Genomic DNA, 20389 nt, shown 5'->3' with positions numbered 1-20389 from the left:
ACTTCGACCCTTTGAAGTGGATTGCATGCTGTCTCGAGCATATCACTGACTCGGGCCGTCTGACGGCCTTTGTGCAAGGTCTTGTAGAGTCCAGATCCGAAAGTTACGGTCAACAACGGCGTGGAGCCAAGATCTTACTCATGACTCGTTACTTGCATCCGCGGTCGAATAGGGCCACCCACTAGGGCCGCATCTGACAAAAGTTGTCGTTATATTCAAGACGTACTTCTGACGGTGATGTAGCCACGGGCAAAATGGGGTTCGATATGGATGAGTAAATGGCAAAGAGCCGCCGATGCCCCTCGCTTCTCGCCCACAACGACAAGGACCATACTAGCCTGATTGGGACGTTCCGCCCGGCTTGCCCATTTGGACTTCCGGCAAAGAACTGCGTCCACTCTTGGAGAAAATAAGTCGTACCTTCTGACGAGAATACCACCTCAGTTTTCAGATGGTAGCCAGGGCAATGCCTCGTCGTCAGACGGCGCCAAATACCTTTCGCTTCATCGTTCCAGAAACACTGAACATGGCACTCTGGTAGTCTGGGTTGTGGACGAGAAGGGGGGACGGAAATTCCATAAAGGTAAAATGGGGTTCGTCCCTGTACTTTCTTGCTCATCCTGCTCTGTTTCGTTCGTTTGGCACTCTTCGATTTGAATTCATAGACCCTCAAATTCGCTCTCTACCCAAAAAAAGAAACCAAAAAATAAAAAAAATTCCTTCAATGGTATCTTCCAGTCGCGCCATATCTCGGATCTTCCGCTCGCCTCGCCGTGGAGTCGGATTCCGTGTCCGCTGTGACTGGAATCCCCCGCATAAACCGCAATATGCAAGGCGATGCCTGGCAACAACTCCTCGATGTCTCAAAAGCGTTCCCGCCCCTGATGCCCTGCGCGAGGACTCGATCAGAAAGAGATTCCTCGGCACCACCAAAATCCTGCCGGAATTCAACTTATCAGATCGAGTTGTTCTAGTTTCCGGTGCTGCCAGAGGCTTGGGACTCTCGATCGCCGAAGCGTGTCTGGAGGCCGGAGCGGCAGTGTATGCATTAGATCGTTTACCGCCGTCTGGACAGTCCCCAGACTTTTCGAGGATTCAAAAGCGTGCCACGGATGAGCTTGGCTCAAGACTTTCCTATCGCCAAGTTGACGTGCGAGACGGATCCGGCTTGAACCAGATCATTGGCGACATCGGCGACAAAGAAGGCAGAATGGACGGCTTGATCGCAGCGGCGGGAATCCAACAAGAGACGCTGGCTCTGGAATACACCCGGGAGGATGCAAACCGGATGTTCGAGGTCAACATCACCGGTGTCTTAATGACATCTCAAGCGGTTGCAAAACAGATGATCCGGTTCCAAAATGGGGGCAGCATCGTTCTCATTGCGTCAATGTCGGCAGGAATTGCAAATCGAGGACTCATGTGTGTGCCCTATAATGCGTCCAAGGCTGGTGTGGTTCAGCTCGCACGAGGCCTGGGTGCTGAGTGGGGAGAGCACGGCATCAGAGTCAATACCATTAGCCCTGGGTATATCGTCACAGCAATGGTCGAGGAACTTTTCCAAACATATCCTGAACGAAGGACGAATTGGGCGGCTCAAAACATGCTTGGGCGGCTGAGTACACCGAATGAATACAGAGGAGCTACGGTCTTTCTTGTGAGTGAGGCAAGCAGCTTTATGACTGCGGCCGATTTGAGGATAGACGGAGGTCACAGTGCTTGGTAGGAGACAGAACTTCTTTCGCATGGGAAATGGTAAATGCATGTATTTTCATCCTATTCATTGACATGTTGGACCTCTTTGATCCCTCGCAACTCTCCTCGGGCTATGATAATAGTCATGGCAGATGATTTATCGCACACTCTGTGCTCGTGCCATCGCTCAAGTGGTATAATTGTCCCTGCCGAAATGTATTTTCGAACATGAGACTTTTGGCAAGAACAAGTATACAGATCCCTGGCAATTTGACGATTAGTACACTGAGATTTGCAAGCCACTTGGCCACATCCTGAAGTGTCCTCGACATCCATCGTTCAGGACAAAACAGCGAATGGATTTTCCGGATTCGGTATGAGATGGTCTGACATCTGCATTGACACAGAATGTCGGCGCACCTTGGCCAACGGTCGTGTTGACACTAAGGTCCCGGTTAACGGTCAGTCTTGAATCTCGACTGCGTTTGTTTGAACAACGACAAACAGTGATCGTATGATTGGAACATGATTGAATCTCGCCTTTTCGAGCTGACCGCTGATCTCACACCAATATCTCATGAAGCTTTGTGCCAGTCGCAGAAACGATGGTCCAGATACGAAGCCATCGAAAAGATCACTCAGTTCTTCTGCCCTATTCACATGTTCGTGAGAAACTACAACGCATAATTTTGGCAACAGACTAGTGCTCCATCCGGCAGCTCATCCCGACTTTTCGGTTGTAAGCCATGGTAGCTGCACGAACAACATTTCCGGTGGAAAGACTAGGGACGAGCCGGCTCGCCAGTTGCGCTCCGCGAGATTAGAACTCGCTTGTACCCCGACTGCTGGATGCAAGTAAGCGAATGGTCGAATCATTGTAGGCATAATTTCCCCAAGGGATCGTGAAGACGCCCTAGCGCTCCCATCAAACATGGGGACTAGTATAACTATGTGAACCCATCCCAAGTAGAGGCAAAGTAGCCTCATAGCACTCATTGATGTCCTTCTAATTACTCATCCATTAGTTTCGAGCCTTTATTCACTCTATTACAGCCTTGCATTGTCGACCACATGTCTATACACGCGGCAGCGAATGGACAGCGGAACCTCAGAGAGAGAACCAAGTTTGACTATGGTGATGACAACGGAGATCTGTCCAAGAGCGGCAGCTGACGTCGAATAGCATCATCGCGATCCCTGCCATCGGGGCTAAAAGGGCCTCCGAGACGTGGCGTCTGCTACCTAACGGGGACGGGGTATACAAATTCATCTGGTCAGGGATGAAAACCTCTCGCGTCTTTTCTTCGAATATGACCAATACGACGTGCCTGAGTTGACAGGAGATTTTGGAATTACCGAGTGGGCAAAGAAGTTGCTGGATCATGACGCACGGGTGGTCTGGTATTGAAACGTGCACTTGTAATTGCCCATGGAACAAGCTCTACGTGCGCCCAGTGGCAGTTCGGATGGGATTGCACCATCCAAGGACCACGCGAACACAGACGCGTCAATAATCCAGCACTGTCATAGCATTGCATTCTTTGGAGTCCCTCGTGAGCACGAGATGCCCAGGGAAATGCGATCAGGACTCACATTCGCTCAGATTATAGTTCTACACCGCTATCGGATGGTGCCTGTGCAGAGAGCATCGCTCACGAGCTCCGTCTGCCCATACCTTATGGACCCAAGCTTCGCAGGCAACTAAGAAATACCGAAAACCTCGATCCAATGGCTCACTTTTCTCGTCAATTTGCTCCACTCACGCTCCACGTCTTCCGGATTTGGAGTTTCTACGAGACACGGGAGATGCCCCCGAGGGTGAAAATCAAGTCAGATGAGACCCTACAGATGACAGAGACGACACTTTTATCACAAGTAGGTGGTCAATCTGAGAACTGCCGCCCTGTGCGTCTAACGATTAATTTCCAGATTGAGGACAAACGTTCAGCGACCCTAGCTGACAAGAACTATTACGTTGGTTGCGAAAAAGTGTTTCCCGTCAGAGCAACACACGCCGGACTTCCAACATTTGGCAACGGGGAGGACTATTTCCACCTACGTCAATACGTAGAATCTCTGAACGAAGTCATGGAAATCGCCGACTTTGAAGATCGTGGTTGCAATATTTTGGCGAAGACGATTCACGTCGAATGCCATCAATTTTGCAAGGCACAGCCAAATGCATTGCATGGGGCCGTTAAGGTATTCTCCGCATCTCCCAACCCAACACTATCGCAGGTATTCCAGAGAGGCCCAGAGCACTTCGTGGAGCTGAGAAGAGTCCGAGCACTGGCAGCTCTGACGGAGGCTTCAAAGAGTTTAACTCGCCGCGGGGTGTCAATGCGGAAATCCCTGATCGCGTCCAACAGTCTGAAACCCAACAGCTCTCGTCATCTGGCATGGTCACTGGAAACGGAGACACAAGCACCGAATGCGAAGCAAAAGACTTACCTCAAACCACAAGTACGGAAGACTTGCTGTCCTCCCAATCGAATGACCCGGGAGAGCTGGGGCCCCAAACAGAGAGCCCTGAAGGTCTGCTTGACTTCTATAAGGTCCCTGATCATAACCCTGGACGTGTAAACGATCGACACCCCAATAGAAGCATCGCAAAAAAATCTGCTTGTTGACGGCCATAATCGACGCAATCATATCGTTTTCACTGCATTGCGAAGAGTTCACGAGGCATGTCTGCAGTGTCTCGACACATGCACAGGCACGGAGCTGTGATGAATCGTGAGACGCTTTTCCGGAGTCGTTGGCGGCTTGGACTATAGCATGATTTGGCACAGGAGGGAAGCCAGGCTTATGAGTTGGATTGGGGATGAATGGTCGTCGTGAGGGATACTAGGATGAGGGCGGTGGCGATGCAGAGACTGGACGTGGATAGACGCCAAAATGTCTTCGGCGTGCAATTTGCCGTAGGTCGATATCCAGAAACTCAAAGCCGATGGTTCGTATAAAGAGAACTCGAAATCGAAAAGGAGGAGTGTCTGGATTCGGAGAGGCTTCGCTTGTACACGCCACCAAAGAAGATATCATGACGTTAAGTGGATATTGGACGTTTATCCCAGAGTCCGGAAAAGAAGCACTTTAAATGAATACTAAAGAGTGTGGTGTATGTTGTATCGAAAGTCGATTGGTAAAAATTTATCCGTGACTGGGCGAGAAAGTAAGAAAGCAAAGTTGATCACAACCCGCGCTGTCCCTGGTTCTATGAGCGAAGTAGATTGTAGAAGAAACTGTGAGGCATTATTCGCACCGTAAGATAACCTTGGGCCGATGGGCTCTCTTCCCATTTCAGAGACGTAGTTATTGCCTCTTGTCCGTCATCGATGTGAAGTCATCCGGCAATGATTCCAAGAGATCAAGTCGGTTATGAGTTTTGTCCCTCAAGTTTGCTAGGGGCTGATACAGGAGAGGCTGCCCTCAGATATTGATAGGAGGCCACACTGTATCATCGATCTCATTGTACGGGCGGCGAGCATCTCTTCTGGGCAACGCCTTCATACGAATTGTCATTTTGGACCTGCGGTGTCGTTGGAACGGGCAGGTGAGATGTAACCCTTGGTCCATTTCACCATGCGAATAGGTTGAATTGATCGGTTGTTGACCTGCGCGCGGATGTCACACCGAAAATGGTAACAAGGCAAAATAAAAGTTTTCGGACAATTTCAAATGTCATCCCGTGAATGCGATGAAATGTGCAGTCATTTGAACTGTGACAAGAAGATTTCCCCAAGGCTGATGTCCCCCAGATTCCGGAGCTTACTCTACCTCATCGCTACGCAGTGTGCCCCTTGAGGCCTCAGGAGATCCATTAGTTCTGTCATCAGCCATATAGTCCCTTTTGCCACCAGTAGCATCTTTGATTAGCCATGTCATCTCGTTCTTGCCTCACATAAGTCGCATTGATTGCATTCATACTAGAATTTTTGCCCTGCATCGGGAAGAATGGCAGACCTGGTCCATTGGGATTGCCCTTCTTGGCAAAGTTAACAAGGTAACCTTGTAGAAGCTCGGCGACTGGTGCGATCATTCCGGCAGTGAGATTTGTTCCCTGACCATTGTAATATGTATACTGAATATCGGCGCCGTGAAGGCCCGGAGGGACTTGGAATTCATACGACCATGTATTGTTGCCGAAAGCCTTGTGCAGGTAACTGGTACTGCAGGCGAAAATAGCCTCCTGAACCATCAACAAAGTCCGCTCCAATGCGGAATGATATGGCTGGCTGCCGTCATAAACCGGTGGATAGAGAGTGTCGGTGATATAATCAACAACAGGCTGCACAATACCTGGGAACATCATTCGTAACCAAGCCCCGACCTCGGCATTTGTCCGGACATTGGGTGGCGTGAATCCTGGTGCTTCTTGTGTGTTGTGTCCGACCATGACAGTAATGTTCTTTGCAAATTGTCCTGTACTTAGGAGAACGCCTGGCAAGTTTGGAACAAAGTCTCCATCCACCATGGGGCCATAGGTAAATGTTCCGTAAACGGATAAACCCACTTGAATCGAGTTGGCCGTGATGACTTCATCGGAGGATTTCTTTCGGGCTTCGTCCAGTGTCGTCACGTTCAGCAACGACAGGAACGAGTTAGTGATATTCTCCTGGGTGAAGGCAGAGGGAACAGGGTCAAATCCAGGAGACTGAGAAATGGCCCGCTGGAATGAGACGCCTTTTTGGCCTCCGTAAGCTGTGATCTGGTGGACAATGGAACCGCCACCGGCGGATTCTCCAAGGAGGGTAATTTGGTTCGGATCCCCGCCGAAGAGGTGAATGTACCTAGCAACCCATTCAATGGCAAGTCGTTGGTCGTGTAGACCGGCATTGGGTGTTCCGCCAGAGGCTGCGAAGGTCGGGCCGGCCATCCATCCTAATGCTCCCAGGCGATAATTCATCGCCACATAAATAATACCATCGCTGCCATCTTTCTGGCTGGCTTTGATAAGACCACTGGGATTGCCCCACTGGCCTTTGGAGCCCAGAGTGTATCCTCCTCCATATATCCTGCTTTACATCAGTAAAGTTTCACGGAAGGGCGAGCATGCACCCACCAGACAATTACGGGTGCACCAGTCTTGTTGTCAAATACGGCTTTAGGCACGATGACATCCAAGAATAAACAGTCTTCGGATGTTCGTGGATCTGGCGGGGTGGGCTTTGCGTTCTGTAACGTGATCTGAAGCTGATCATTGGCCGCCGTGAAGTTAAAAGAGGACGCATTTCCCGCCAGAAGGTACGCCGTAAACTCGCTTGCAATCGGAGACCAGTACGGAATACCCTGAGGGCATACTCTGCCAACACTGCCATTCTGGACAACATTATTTCTTCCGGTTGGCGGCACAGGAGCGGCAAAACGAAGGTCACCTGTCGGAGGTTGAGCGTATCTGATGTTGGAAAAGTTGTACAGTTGGCCAGTAGCCTGCGAATGAATATCAGTGCGTGGGACACTAATAACAGCTACGTCTGGGCAACGGTTAGCATACATTGAAACTGATTGCCTGGTGAATCTCATAGCCGAGATCCACCTGGGGCAGTTTTTGTGCGAGGGCTGAAAGGGAGGATAGGAGAGGAAGCGCAGCAACACCGAGACGTGCCAAGGAGAACATCGTGAGAGTACGTTAGCCTGCCTTGTGTTGGTAAATACAACGAAAATCCGGCAAAGATATTCAATCGGGGGGATACCAACATGATATAGACGCTCTTCTTGGAGAAACAAACACACCCGGTGCCGATGAAGCGTGCCAGGCATTTGCGAGGGAGCCCGTGGACAGAATTGAGATCTTTGGAGCTTCCATCTTGGAGAAAGATCTTTGCCTGACTGGTCTACAAATGCATGAGCCAGTGGTTTCGGCACCTCTTTCGCCGTTTTCGGCGTTGCAAAAATAATGACGGAGACATTTTTAAGGTTCGCGGGGATACCTGACTTGCGGTGTGGAGAGAGGACACACAATGGGCGAGTGCTTGGGAGTACGACAGGCTCGGACGGATGGTTTTAGCGAATAGAGCGATGGTCAATCGTACAGCCTTGCCAACGTAACCTGTTCAGGGCGATTTTGGACGAGCCCCCGAGGCCTTTGAAATTGACAAGACGAACGAGCGAAAATTAAAGTGGCCCGATTGAGCGATTCCCTCGGTAGAACGAGGATGGAGATGCATGGAGCGGTCTACAGGCGAGATCGATCAGTCAATTATTGACGAAGCGAGGGTGAGGTGAAGTTGTGGGGTGCACCTTAAGGGCTTTCTTCATCAACGTACGCCAAAGTCTGCCAATAACTCGGACCATTTTCTATTCCAGGAACCCTTTTTTTCCCTTTCGAAATTCGTCAAACTCTCAGCTTGAAAATACATACCTTCTACGACAGTAGTTCTCGAAGAGAAGAGGTCCGCGACCTGTCCTTTCTCGCTGATTCGCATTCGATACCTCCCCATTTGATCTCACTAATTTTCTAACTGAAGGTCCAAAAAATGAAACTCCTCACCACAAATTTCCTGACCTGCGCAGTCAAGACGTGCAAATCCTCCCCGCAATCGTTCCCGTTACACTTCAAAGACGCCACGCTTGAACGCACCGAGATCGACTTCAATCCGCTGTTCATGCGCAACATCCTCCCACGCGTAAATTGGGATGCGTTGACTACTACGGCCATGGAGCTGGGGTTGCAGAGCCTGGTGCCGGAGAAGAATCCTGTCGAATTGGTTGCGGAGGCGAGAGGGGGCGAGCATGGAGGGATGGATGTAGAGCGCGATAGAGACAGGGATGGAGAGGGACCGAAAGATGATAAGGAAGTGTTGAAAAACCTACACAGTCTCCTTCTGGAGACGGGGGTCGTGGAGGGAAAGTTGGTCTGTGGGAATTGCGGCTTTGAATATCCGATCAAAGAAGGCGTGGGGAACTTTTTGTTACCGGCGCATTTGGTGTGAAAGGAGAGGTGGGAGAGGAAATAACATCGTCATGTGCATACGAAGAGATATTTTTCGCTTGAAAGCCAAATTGATGGGCATGAGCATGAAGATGAGCATGGAGGGCTCATGTATGCTTTCTCCCGGGACGGCCGTCAGCAATTACGGGACAGAGTCTCCTGGCAGTTGTCTGTGTCCCTATGGATGATATGTGGTCATAGTCATGAAGGCTGCTTAGGTGGCTCAAATTCATGAAAACAGGTGATATGCTCACGGAGCGAACTTGCTGCACGGTGCTCCCACCAAAGATATGCAGAATGAGACAGGGAACAACATTTGCATGTGAGTTCTATCTGAAAGCAGAGAATCATGTTCATTTTTATGGCAAGTACGTCAATGAGGCCGATGACGAGGTTGATCAGTTATCCTGGAACTCCCACCACCCCTGAAGAGAGCAGCACAACTCCTGTCTGTCAGATCCAGCCGAAGCAGGACATTAACACTATGGGTGTATTCAACCTCTTCCTTCTTCGCAGGCAAGGTCACCAGCCCACACTGCTGAATAGAGGAGAGGTCCATTATACAAGTACAAGAAAGAGCTTCAAGATCATTCGAGCATGCCGTCATTCCTCTCCACCATCTGTCTTTTTCCCTTCCGTAGGATCATTCCCTAAGGTGTTGAATAGTATGTTGAGGATTGGGTTCTTCGTTCGATTTGATTCGGTGCCTTGCCCGCCTTCCATTCGCCTTTGTCTTCGTCCCCGCCCCTCTGGATTCGATATCCGATTTGCCTTCCCACTTTCAATGCAAAGATGCGATACTTCTGGTCCTGGTCCTAAACCCATGCCGTGCCCCTTTTTGGCCCCACAAGATAACCTCCCTGCGTCCATGTTGTAGAGAAGGGAAAAACGCCGACCAAAGATGCCCTCTTTATTTTCTCATGCACTTACAAAACGGAGAAACGACGCGTAGTCAGGGAGTTTCATACCTGCCCCCCGCAGCCTCTGTCAATCGTACCATTTGTTGCGCCAGATTGGTGGGAAAAAAAAAAAAAAAAAAAAAAAAAAGGATTTTAGTTGAGGAAGCCTTTGCAGACGGCCGAGCCACAGAGACATGGTATACGATCATCACTGCCAATCTCGCGCTCGAATTTATAGTCGTAAGTCAACTCCTCGTCTGTGAAAATGTCAGCAAGATGTACGCAGATTTAAAATTCGATAGGTCCTACCTTTCTCAATATCTCTGAGAGCGTAGATGACGATTCGTTTGGTGCCACCGACTCGAATGATCTTGGCCGTACAATTGGGTGAGCAGCTGTGATTGATAAATCGGGCAATGCCTCCCTTCTTCGTGGCATCGACAACGGTGCCTTCGTCGATACGGAAGAGATAGCTGCTGCCGATTCCGCTTTCAGTGTATTTGATCTCTCGTAAATCGGCAATTTCCTGTCTGATCTTCTCACCGACATATTCAATGATCATTTCGCTTGCTTGAATGCGTTCCAGCGAATATAGACCCCAATTATGAATGGCCGATCTGGCAAACTTGACAGGTTTCTTTCGTTTCTGAAGCTGATTGAAACGTAGAACGTCAGCGTCGTCCCCCATTCCCTGCAACATCTCACGTTGCCTATCCAAGTCTTTGACAGTGCGTCTATCATCCGCCCGTTTGCCCCGAGAGGAAGCCTTGGGGAGTTCCACAGTGGGTTTGGCGGAAGATGAATCCTTCTTGGCTTCAGCTTCACGCTTCTCTCTTGCTTTCTGCACCTTGATACGATGGGGCAGATACTTGGATTTCTCAGATTCCAAAATCTTTCGTATTGGGTCCGTTCTTGCCGAGCCTGATGGATTCGGAACATAGTATCCTTCGATGGGGGGGTCCGTTCGTAATGCGCCAGGCTGGGCTCCGGGCTTCAGATTTCGAATCTGTTCTTGCTTCCATGCCCATGCCATTGGATCGCCAATATCCATCGCCATTTTGGATTTCATTGCCGATGCCAAATATTCCAAGTCTTCATCGTCGAAAAGGCTAGCTTGCCATCCTCGAAGATCGGGGATGATATCCTCAGCGTCATCGACGGTCGGGAGAGGCTCTTCGGCTGATACACCCCACTCAACCTCTGGTCGCCATTCAGCAGCTTCGGCCAGCGCCTCTTCCTCTTCCGCAAATTCAAGAACGTTATCCACGACTTCGGCGGCCTCTGCTTCCGCTTGTGCCTGTCGAAGTGCTTCTTGTTCTTCCCGGATCTGTTTCTTTGTTCTCCTCTTGGCCTTGGGCTTTTTAAGGACTGCCTTAGACACGTCGGAATCGACCTCTGGTGTACCCTCGAGAGGAGTCTCAACATCCTGCATCTTCACATCTTCAGAATCGTCCCGGTCTATATCAGGCTGACCGATACCAAACAACTCGTCATCGGCTTTCTGGCGTTTTCGGGCTTCCAGTTCTTTGACCAATCTCTTGCGTTTTCTCGATGAAGGAGACATTTCATAAATATTTCTCTCGAGTTTGGCAATGATGAGATCTTCGGCAGTGACTTTGGTGGCATCCAATTCGTCCTTGACAACACTATCTCCCATCTCCGATTCTTCCCGGACCTGAAACCGGCGCTTCGTCGCTTTGCGCAGGAGTTCATCATCATTGTCAGACACAGAGGTTATGCTCATGCGACTGGCAGGACGACTTTCTAAATCTTCAGTGTCCCGGGTAAGGGATGTTCGTCGTTCATCGTCAGAGTCCTCGTCGTCGTGAAATTGAGCCAACTGGTGAAACAATGGTCGGACATTATGTCTCGTCGGAGGAGCTTTCCTTCGCTCATCACGAAAGCCAACCATGCCTCTATCTGTCCCCGATCGTTTCCCGATCTTTGGTAAGGAGAGAATGTTGAGGTTCTTGTGACCCAGAGGTCGCCGATTCAACATATCTAGACCGAACCGTGAATCTGGTGTTCGCGACCCTTCATCAGTGTGGCCATGCCTCCGTGATCCCTCGGGCTCGTCTAAGCCCAGGTTTCTTCGTCGTTCTGCATGTTTGCTTGGCTCAAGATAGTCGTAAAGAACAGGAGCAGCAATGCGTGACTTGACATCTTCAAGAAGCTTGTCCCGAAGTTCTTGTATGACTAGCTGCACCACGGCACGTGAAGGATCCAGATCCTTGGCCCGCTGCCTCTTTTCTTCCTCGAGGTCCAGGTCATGTTCTTTTCTCAGTCGGTAAGCTTGCTTCGAATATACAAAATCGACGGGGCCTGTTGGCAATGGCTCGGTTGTGCTCACTGCCTTTGGATTACCATTGAGATGGAGTTCCAAGTTCATCACGTAAGTGAAGAGTGGCTGCATGTGACACCCGTGGAACACTTTCTTCGCCTCCATTTGCCCCTGTCGGGATTGTTCAAAGGTGATAAAGTATCCGGTCTCATCACATCGAACTTCTCGCCAATCATACATCCGCATTCTCTTCTTAAGATGCGGTATTGTCGTGCTCATAACCGGTACATAGCAGTGCGCAATAAAGATATAAGGAACCTTTAGTGTATCCGCGATAGGTGTGGTCTCGACGAGGGAGGCCACCGCTGGTTTTGCAGGTCTTTCGGGTTTTACAAGACCTCCAAATGGAGCGTGGAACGCGGGCTGAGGTCGAAGGAATGACTTCCCCGATGGGCCCTTTGGAGCAGTGGGTGGAGGACCGGTGGATTTTGCGAATCCACCAGATTGCGGTGCAACAGGCGCAACAGGCGTGGAGGGAGAGGGTGGTGGCTGGACTCGTGATTGATTCGTGAACCCGCTTTCTTTGCGGTGTAGAGCAATGGCTTTTTCAACCATCTTCTCCGTGACGGTCCCATCGCGATCAATGGTGATCTGAACGGTTTTGAGGCCGATTCTCTGGCCTCGTTTGCCCTCTAGATAGGCCGTCTTCGCCGCAAGGACGGCGGAAATTGGACCACCGCCCTGGAAAGAGGCGCAGTCTTGATACGTAATACTACATATTCCCAGGAATCGTCCAGTGACGGGGTCGCTTTTGTTGTCCATGTCCTCAATTTCACCAAAGCTCGAAAACAGTGCACTGATTTGAGATAAAGGTGTCATGGGGTCAAAGCCAGATACAACAACTGTTGTGGCAGGGGGCGGCGCAACTGCAGTCGCAACATCTGGGACCCATGATTTTAAATTGTAAGGTGCAGGTCGAAATTTGGCCTTTCCTTTCCCTATTACACCCTTGGTATAATTGGGTATGGCTAATCGCGGATCGGGTGGTTGTAAGTTGTCTTCGACCTTTCCACCAAAGTCCTCAAACTGCGCCTTCAGCTTTCGTTTGTCCTTGGCATTTAAGTTTTTATCTAATTCTGGATCATAAATGCATTTCGTTCCTTTTAGTGGAGAGTTGGGATCACGCGCGGATCTTCGATGCGTGGGAGGGGTATGGAGCGGCGTCATCGACCCCTGATGTAGAGTAGGGATGATGTTGTTGCTGTCCACCGCCGTATGAGGGTTGGAATCAGCAGTTGGACTCATCAGCTTCCCATTTGGAGGAGAATCCGAGTTCGTGAGGGGGGTGAGCGTGTTGATATGAAGATTATTTGGGCCTGGCATGGCGGCGTTGGCAACAGGTGCACTAAAGACCGATGAAGCGGTGCTGGACGAGCTGGCGGAGCCGACACCATTGAGAAGATCGCCTGTGAACTGGTCGCTTTCTTCCGGGGTGAAGTTGGTATTGGTGAATTTCGCCAGATTGTCCTGTTTCGTTGAGGAATGCGATATGGTCGTCGGTGAGTTCAGTGCGACGCGAACAAGACTGTCCTTGACGTGCGCATCTTCGACGCGCTCATCAGCAGGGCGAGGGCGAGTTTTATCGGTGTCTTGTAGCTTGAAAGATTTTCGGTGTTGGATGACACTGGGTGCGCTTGGGAAGAAATCAGCGAATTTACTGCCCGGCGGGCGCGACATATCCTTGATCACAACTCTAACCACGCGCTCATCTTTCACATACTCCCTCCTATGCCAAATATGAAGCAGATCCGGGAGTTGGAATCATGGAGCGCAAGGAGATTGTCGCAAAGGTTGGGCTTGCGGCTGGTCGCCAACGCGTCCGTAGGTGACGGTCGGAAGGGGGGGGGGGGCTTGCAGGAATGGCACAGGAAGTGAAATGGCGACAGCGAGGGACAAAATCGGTCGGCAAAAAAGCTCAAACAGTTCTTGAGGGCCTGTTTGGCTATGCCACCAGCTTGCAATAGAGAAATTGAAAATAAACGTACAATACGGCCACAGCTGCAGTCGTCCTCACTGAGATGCCTTGACAGCATCGTTTTGCACAAGCTGAGCCAAACCAGGATCTGATTAGCAGTCTTGGCAAGTTTTTTTGAACGCGCTCAGGCTCACCGCAGCTGAAGTGGGCGCAGGCGACATGCAGGGGGGATTTTCGCCTCCAACATTCCTCGCCTTGAATGACAAGTCTTAGAGGCACCAGAGGCAACCGCGGGCTGACGCAGATTCACTGGGGGTTTGCATACGTTCTTTTACAGGTCCCTATAATTGACACAGCCCGAATCCAGTGATGTTTGCTGCGATTTTCAAATAACTCAAGTCAGGGTGAGGATCTCGAATGAGCCATTACCTTCGAAACGGTACAGATTCGGATAACTCGGCCGAAGATACTCAGGCGTTTCTTAAGTAAACAGCATCTCAAATCGTTTACACGCCTTTGCATAATTTCCTACTCCTGATTACCGCGATGTCGATAATTCCGCGAGACGCCCATGAGACTGATCCGAGGTTGAGAGGAGACTTAATGAATTTTTGAAAAGATGGATCATATGATACACTTGCTTGTGATCTTCACATTAAGTCCTTGACTATGCTCATGAAATATAATCCATGGCCATGCCATATCTCGACGATATGATTACCTTTCCCTCGGCTGGTGAGACCTCAGTCTGTGTTCGATTGCCTGCGGGTTGTACCAATTGTCATTGTGCCCTGAAACATCCTACGCACCCGGGAAAATACTTGTATGAATATTGCCTCTGCATTGCGTGCGCTCATAAACCTTCATCTAAGTCTCCTGGTTCCCAAGTTTGCCATCCGGCGGAATGCGTGACTTCTTTTAGCATCGACCTAGGGGACGTGGGAATTGATTTTTCACCTTAGGTGTCGTAACTGCAGTCTCTAATGAGCCGCCCAAAGTCGCCTGATGATCCCTATGCGCAGCGTGGATGTACACTGTTAAGTCGACGAAAGAAGCATAAACGGCGCGTCTATTGGCCCAATGGGCAATTCCACATTCCAAAGAAATCATCGCGGCCTTCGAGCAAGTGACGCCAGGGGGGCCAGTTGGGTATGGAAGCGCTGGAATATGGGTGTTCATCATCTTTGTTCTGGCGTTCCTCGCCGGCATTGGCCGGTTCCTCTACAAGGGCTCCCTGGCTATCGCTACTGTTCCCAAACTGGATGAAGTAGAGTCTGAAGAGATGCTAGAAGGAGAACAGGGAAGAGAAAAGGAACAGAGAAGAATAGAGACAACTGCTTCAAGGCGGAGGCGGGACAGGATGAGGCAAATTGCGCTTTTGAGCAACTGGGAATGGGCTAAAAAGGAGTCCTGACGTTTTCAAGAGACATACTCTGCCTCGATCTGAGTCGGTTTGTGTCCCTGAAGGCTTAGGTTGTCCGTTTCTCCAATATGATCCGATTCGATCGAAGCACGAACATCGCAGCGTCACACCGTTCAGGATGGAAAGGTCAAATAGGTATAGAATCAGCGGTTACGCCTATCACGACAATACAAACTTTGCAAATCGCATTGAACATAATGATCAAGAGGGATCGTGAATCATTGATATGGATCGGTCGTGTCACAAAAAGGGGCCGGACGGACGACCGCAGCTCTGGGTCTTTGGTTTGAGATCATGGTCATTCGTCAGAAAAAGGAAATGATTTGACAAATTGATTGAATGAATCTAGCTTCTGCGGTGTGTCAGCTCGCAGTCCTTATTGTTAGACCGACGACGTGCCGTATTGGTAATAGGAGTATCTTGCGTAGAATGATGAAGCTGAAAGGATGCCAGGACGATATCGGAGCCAAGCCGAAATACTCGACTCGAGCTCATTCTCCACGAACAGTTTGGTATTTGATGTAATTGCCGAATGGTGATTTCCCATTGGCTGATTCGATATTGCTATTCTTTGGCGACGTATTCAAATACGGTGAAGGTGCCGTATACCTTTGGGTACCCATATACATATAACGCCTGATATTCCTCCCCCGCATTGGCCTCCATCAATCAACATATCTACACCGAGGATGCCTTTTCCATACCAGAAAGTTGTCGTAATTGGAGCGACGAGCGGTATGTGTACGTTCTTCAAAGACTTCAAGAGCGGAACGGTAACGATATCAATAAAGGCATCGGCGAGGCGCTCGCGAGACGGTTGGTCGAGGATGGCTCTTTCGTGATCGCCGTGGGCCGACGCAAAGAGAATCTAGAGGCGTTGGTGCAGCAATATGGCCCGGACAAGATTCATGCAGTGCCATTCGATATCACACGACTCGAGGCGATACCAACATTTGCAGGCGACATCGCAAGTGCCCACCCAGGTGTCGATTGCGTAATTTTAAATTCTGGCATCCAGCGGAAAACCGATTTCAGTGACTTCGACTCCATTGACGTGGACGTCCTCAGCCTTGAATTGAACACAAACTATATTGCTCAGCTGGCACTAACGAAGGCATTCTTACCGTTTTTGATGAAGAAGGACACAGAATCTGCGCTGATATATGTGACTTCAGCACTGGGTCTTATTCCCGTCCCACGCTGTGCCAACTATTGTGCTTCCAAGGCTGCTTTACACCAATTTATCTTGTGTCTGCGTCAACAATTGAAGAAATCGAACATCAAGGTGGTGGAGCTTTTGCCCCCAGCGGTTCAAACGGAGCTCCATGATGAGAAGCATCAACCGGATCTCAAAAATGGTCGGGCAATGGGTATGCCGCTTGATGAGTTCACTAACCAGGTATGTTCTTGATTTCTGACAGGCGCTGTATTTGACTGACATGGCGTCTATGCGTACGCTGGACTCGCAAGTGGGTTGGAGCAAGTGCCTATTGGCATGGCCAAAGTAGCATTTGACGCCTTTGAGTCCAAACGACAGGAGCTCTTTGCACATCTGATGGAGGGGATTGGACGGGGATCTTAGCGCACGAGCACACTTCTGTGAGACGGAACCGCCAGTATTATTTCATAGCATCGAAGGGAGTCCTCGAAAGAAGGCGTGGATCAGATAACGATAACCAGAAACCCCTTTTCATGATGAGCAAACGTCGAACTTCAATTTCCTCTTTTTCTCGTAGCATGCGGCCTGGCCATTCGGGTGGAAGGTGGACTGACTGCTGAAACTGGGAAGCGGGCGATCTTTAATGGGGCCAAAAATGTCTCGGAAGATTGGTGACGTTCTCCTATCCTGGCAGGGGGGACCGCGGTCCACCAAAAATGGTCCTGAAGGTCATCCTAGATTTTAGCAGAAGGAACAGGAGAAAAGAGACAGACCGTGAAAGCCTGAGGCCGATATTTCCCTAATAGCTTCCCCTTGCTTGAGGAGATGGTCCCCCCGCGTGCTGTGCTATAATATATCAGGCCGTCAACATTTGGCCCGGGGAGTCTAAGTGGCATATTGCAAGGTGGCACAAGGATCGGAACATGTTTCACCACTGTGGCTCACACGGAACATAGCAAAAGATGGGATGCGGCAAGCTCATTGGAGCCGAAGACCTGGAGAGCAGTAGGGCCGGTGTCCGTCAGTAGCCCGCTTAGAGCGTAGGAGGGCCTTTTTGGATTCGAGGCTTGATCCCGGCGAACTGAGTGGGCGCCGAGCGAGTCTCGCATTCTGCATCTTGTGCCTGCCAAGCGGTTGCCATGCAGCGACAAAAAAGCGTTCTGAGTTGGGGGTGGGTGCCCATACCGGAGCCAGTTGAACTGCGCCCTTTCATACACCAAAAATGCAAGCTGAAATGCAGTATTTATGCTTGAACGGGCACTTCGCTCACCGTGTGTCTTAGCCTCCCAGTAACTGCGTGTGGATGTGGATATTCAGCCCTGGTGCCATGATGCTGGTCTAACAATAAACTGACCTTGTCAGCACAGCACACTGCGCAACCCAACACCGACATCTTTCTCCAGATTACTTTGCGAGAGACTATTCTTCTTATTCTTCCCCTTCTCTCATCATCAAGCCAGTCTTTGCTCACAGACCTGCCTCGCCTTCTTTATTCGACGTAGTTCCATTGGAACAGGCCCACCTCGTACATTAAGGCCAGCAGTGCTTTGGACTATTTCTCTGAATCTTTCCCCCCCTCGCGTCTAAACACCGTCGAGAGCCAGTTACCAGACAATATTCACGATGTGGTGCGTAAGCCTTTCCAGCAACATCTTCTTCCGCGGCTGCTGACAGCCAACAGTGGCATCTTTGGCTACATCAATTATTTGGTCGAGAAGGACCGCAAGCTCATTCTCGACACTCTGCTTAACGGTATGTGACCAGACCCGATCATTAGCCAAGCCATTGAACTGACATGGTTGTCTCAAGGTCTCTCCCGCCTCGAATACAGAGGGTACGACTCCGCCGGTCTCGCAGTTGACGGTGACAAGAAGAATGAGGTCTTTGCATTCAAAGAAGTGGGCAAGGTGGCCAAGTTGAGAGAGATGGTTGCCGAGTCTGGCATCGACATGACCAAGGTCTTTGATTCTCATGCTGGCATTGCACACACTCGGTGGGCTACTCACGGCCAACCTTCGAGGGTCAATTGCCATCCACATAGGTCGGTCCGGAAGCTGACACTCCGGGGATGAATATGTATATGTGTATATACTGACTTGATAACAGATCGGATCCCAAATGGGAGTTTGCTGTTGTCCACAACGGCATCATCACGAACTACAAAGAACTCAAGGCTTTGCTGGAAGGGAAAGGCTTCAAGTTTGAGACGGACACCGACACGGAATGCATTGCCAAACTCGCCAAATTCCTCTACGATTCCCACCCTGACATTGATTTTACCACCCTCGGAAAGGCTGTCATCAAAGAGCTTCAGGGAGCTTTTGGCCTGCTTATGAAGTCGGTCCACTTCCCACACGAAGTCATTGCCGCACGAAAAGGTTCCCCCTTGGTGGTGGGGGTCAAGACAGCCAAGAAGATGAAGGTCGACTTTGTGGATGTTGAATACTCCGAAGATGGTGGCGCTTTGTCGGCTGAAAGGGCAAACCATAATGTTGCTGTCAAGAAGTCTGCTGCTGGTCTCTTGTCTCCTGGTGGTCTCCTGGCACCCCCTGACAAGTCTCTCCTTCACCGTTCGCAGTCGCGCGCATTCCTGTCGGACGATGGCATGCCTCAGCCCGCCGAATTCTTCCTCTCTTCTGATGCGTCCGCTCTCGTTGAGCACACAAAGAAGGTCCTGTACCTGGAGGATGACGACATTGCCCACATTCATGAGGGACAACTGAACATTCATCGATTGACCAAGGATGACGGCACTTCCAACGTGCGTGCCATTCAGACGATTGAGCTTGAGCTCCAGGAGATCATGAAGGGCAAGTTCGACCACTTTATGCAGAAGGAAATCTTCGAGCAGCCCGAATCGGTCGTCAATACCATGCGTGGTCGTCTGGACGTCGCCAACAAGACTGTTACCCTCGGAGGTCTCAGACAGTACATCAGCACCATTCGCCGATGCCGAAGAATCATTTTCATCGCCTGCGGCACGAGCTATCATTCATGCATGGCCGTCCGTGGCGCTTTTGAAGAGCTGACGGAGATTCCCATTGCGGTTGAATTGGCCTCTGATTTCCTTGACAGGCAGGCACCTGTCTTCCGAGACGACACTTGTGTGTTCGTGTCACAATCTGGTGAAACCGCCGATTCGCTCATGGCCCTTCGTTACTGCTTGGAGCGTGGGGCGCTGACCGTTGGCATTGTCAACGTGGTCGGTTCTTCCATTTCTATGCTCACTCACTGCGGTGTCCACATCAACGCTGGACCTGAGATTGGTGTCGCCTCCACCAAGGCCTACACTTCCCAATTTGTAGCTATGATCATGTTTGCCTTGTCTCTCAGCGAGGATCGTGCCTCCAAGGCGCAGCGCCGCCACGAGATCATTGATGGTTTGGCGAAAGTCAGCGATCAGTTCCGAGAGATTCTCAAATTGAATGATTCGATCAAGGAGATGTGCGCTAAATTCTTGCAAAATCAAAAGTCATTGCTACTGCTCGGCCGAGGCAGCCAATACTCCACTGCGCTCGAGGGTGCCTTGAAAATCAAGGAAATCTCATACCTTCACTGTGAGGCGGTCATGTCTGGAGAACTTAAGCATGGAGTTCTGGCTCTTGTTGACGAGAATCTCCCCATCATCATGATTTTGACTCGAGACGACATCTTCGCCAAGTCATTGAACGCCTACCAGCAAGGTAAGAGAGCCTTCCCGTCCGGAACATGGAATAGAAGTTAACATTGTCCCAGTGATTGCGCGAAATGGACGCCCTATCGTTATTTGCAATATGGACGATCCAGAATTCCCGGCTTCCAAGACTGAGCGTATCCAGGTGCCAAAGACCGTCGACTGCTTGCAAGGTCTGTTGAATGTCATTCCACTGCAATTGATTGCTTACTGGCTTGCGGTTGCCGAGGGATTGAATGTGGACTTCCCTCGTAATTTGGCCAAGTCCGTCACCGTGGAGTAGAAGCATTTGGGCAGTCGATTACTTCAGTGTAATGCGATTCGGGGAATAATTTACCGAGGTCGTTCGGGAA

General features: G+C 50.2%; 6 protein-coding genes across 6 annotated transcripts; 4 read left to right on the top strand and 2 right to left on the bottom strand.

The window, feature by feature from the left end:
- Nucleotides 1-724: 724 nt before the first annotated feature.
- Z518_10460 (uncharacterized protein) lies at nt 725-1726 on the top strand (the record flags this gene model as incomplete). Its single annotated transcript, XM_013412003.1, has 1 exon — nt 725-1726. The coding sequence occupies one exon, from the start codon at nt 725-727 to the stop codon at nt 1724-1726; it is 1002 nt and encodes a 333-aa protein (XP_013267457.1).
- A 1398-nt stretch (nt 1727-3124) lies between these two features.
- Z518_10459 (uncharacterized protein) lies at nt 3125-4278 on the top strand (the record flags this gene model as incomplete). Its single annotated transcript, XM_013412002.1, has 3 exons — nt 3125-3248; nt 3299-3570; nt 3625-4278. 3 exons carry the CDS (start codon nt 3125-3127, stop codon nt 4276-4278), a joined length of 1050 nt encoding a protein of 349 aa, XP_013267456.1.
- A 1249-nt stretch (nt 4279-5527) lies between these two features.
- On the bottom strand, nt 5528-7312 carry Z518_10458 (uncharacterized protein; the record flags this gene model as incomplete). The annotated part of the gene is made up of 3 exons (XM_013412001.1): nt 5528-6710; nt 6758-7125; nt 7190-7312. The coding sequence occupies 3 exons, from the start codon at nt 7310-7312 to the stop codon at nt 5528-5530; spliced, it is 1674 nt and encodes a 557-aa protein (XP_013267455.1).
- Nucleotides 7313-8171: 859 nt separating this feature from the next.
- Z518_10457 (uncharacterized protein) lies at nt 8172-8627 on the top strand (the record flags this gene model as incomplete). Its single annotated transcript, XM_013412000.1, has 1 exon — nt 8172-8627. One exon carries the CDS (start codon nt 8172-8174, stop codon nt 8625-8627), a length of 456 nt encoding a protein of 151 aa, XP_013267454.1.
- Nucleotides 8628-9678: 1051 nt separating this feature from the next.
- Nucleotides 9679-13543, bottom strand: Z518_10456 (uncharacterized protein; the record flags this gene model as incomplete). The annotated part of the gene is made up of 2 exons (XM_013411999.1): nt 9679-9782; nt 9835-13543. 2 exons carry the CDS (start codon nt 13541-13543, stop codon nt 9679-9681), a joined length of 3813 nt encoding a protein of 1270 aa, XP_013267453.1.
- Nucleotides 13544-15893: 2350 nt separating this feature from the next.
- On the top strand, nt 15894-20319 carry Z518_10455 (glutamine-fructose-6-phosphate transaminase (isomerizing); the record flags this gene model as incomplete). Its single annotated transcript, XM_013411998.1, has 6 exons — nt 15894-15939; nt 15996-16603; nt 17866-18115; nt 18173-18404; nt 18470-20046; nt 20099-20319. 6 exons carry the CDS (start codon nt 15894-15896, stop codon nt 20317-20319), a joined length of 2934 nt encoding a protein of 977 aa, XP_013267452.1.
- Nucleotides 20320-20389: the final 70 nt, after the last annotated feature.

Source organism: Rhinocladiella mackenziei (genome assembly GCF_000835555.1).
Source record: "Rhinocladiella mackenziei CBS 650.93 unplaced genomic scaffold supercont1.9, whole genome shotgun sequence".
Taxonomy (NCBI): domain Eukaryota; kingdom Fungi; phylum Ascomycota; class Eurotiomycetes; order Chaetothyriales; family Herpotrichiellaceae; genus Rhinocladiella; species Rhinocladiella mackenziei.
Note: the sequence above shows the minus strand (reverse complement) of the source record. Positions and strands in the feature narration are given on the sequence as shown.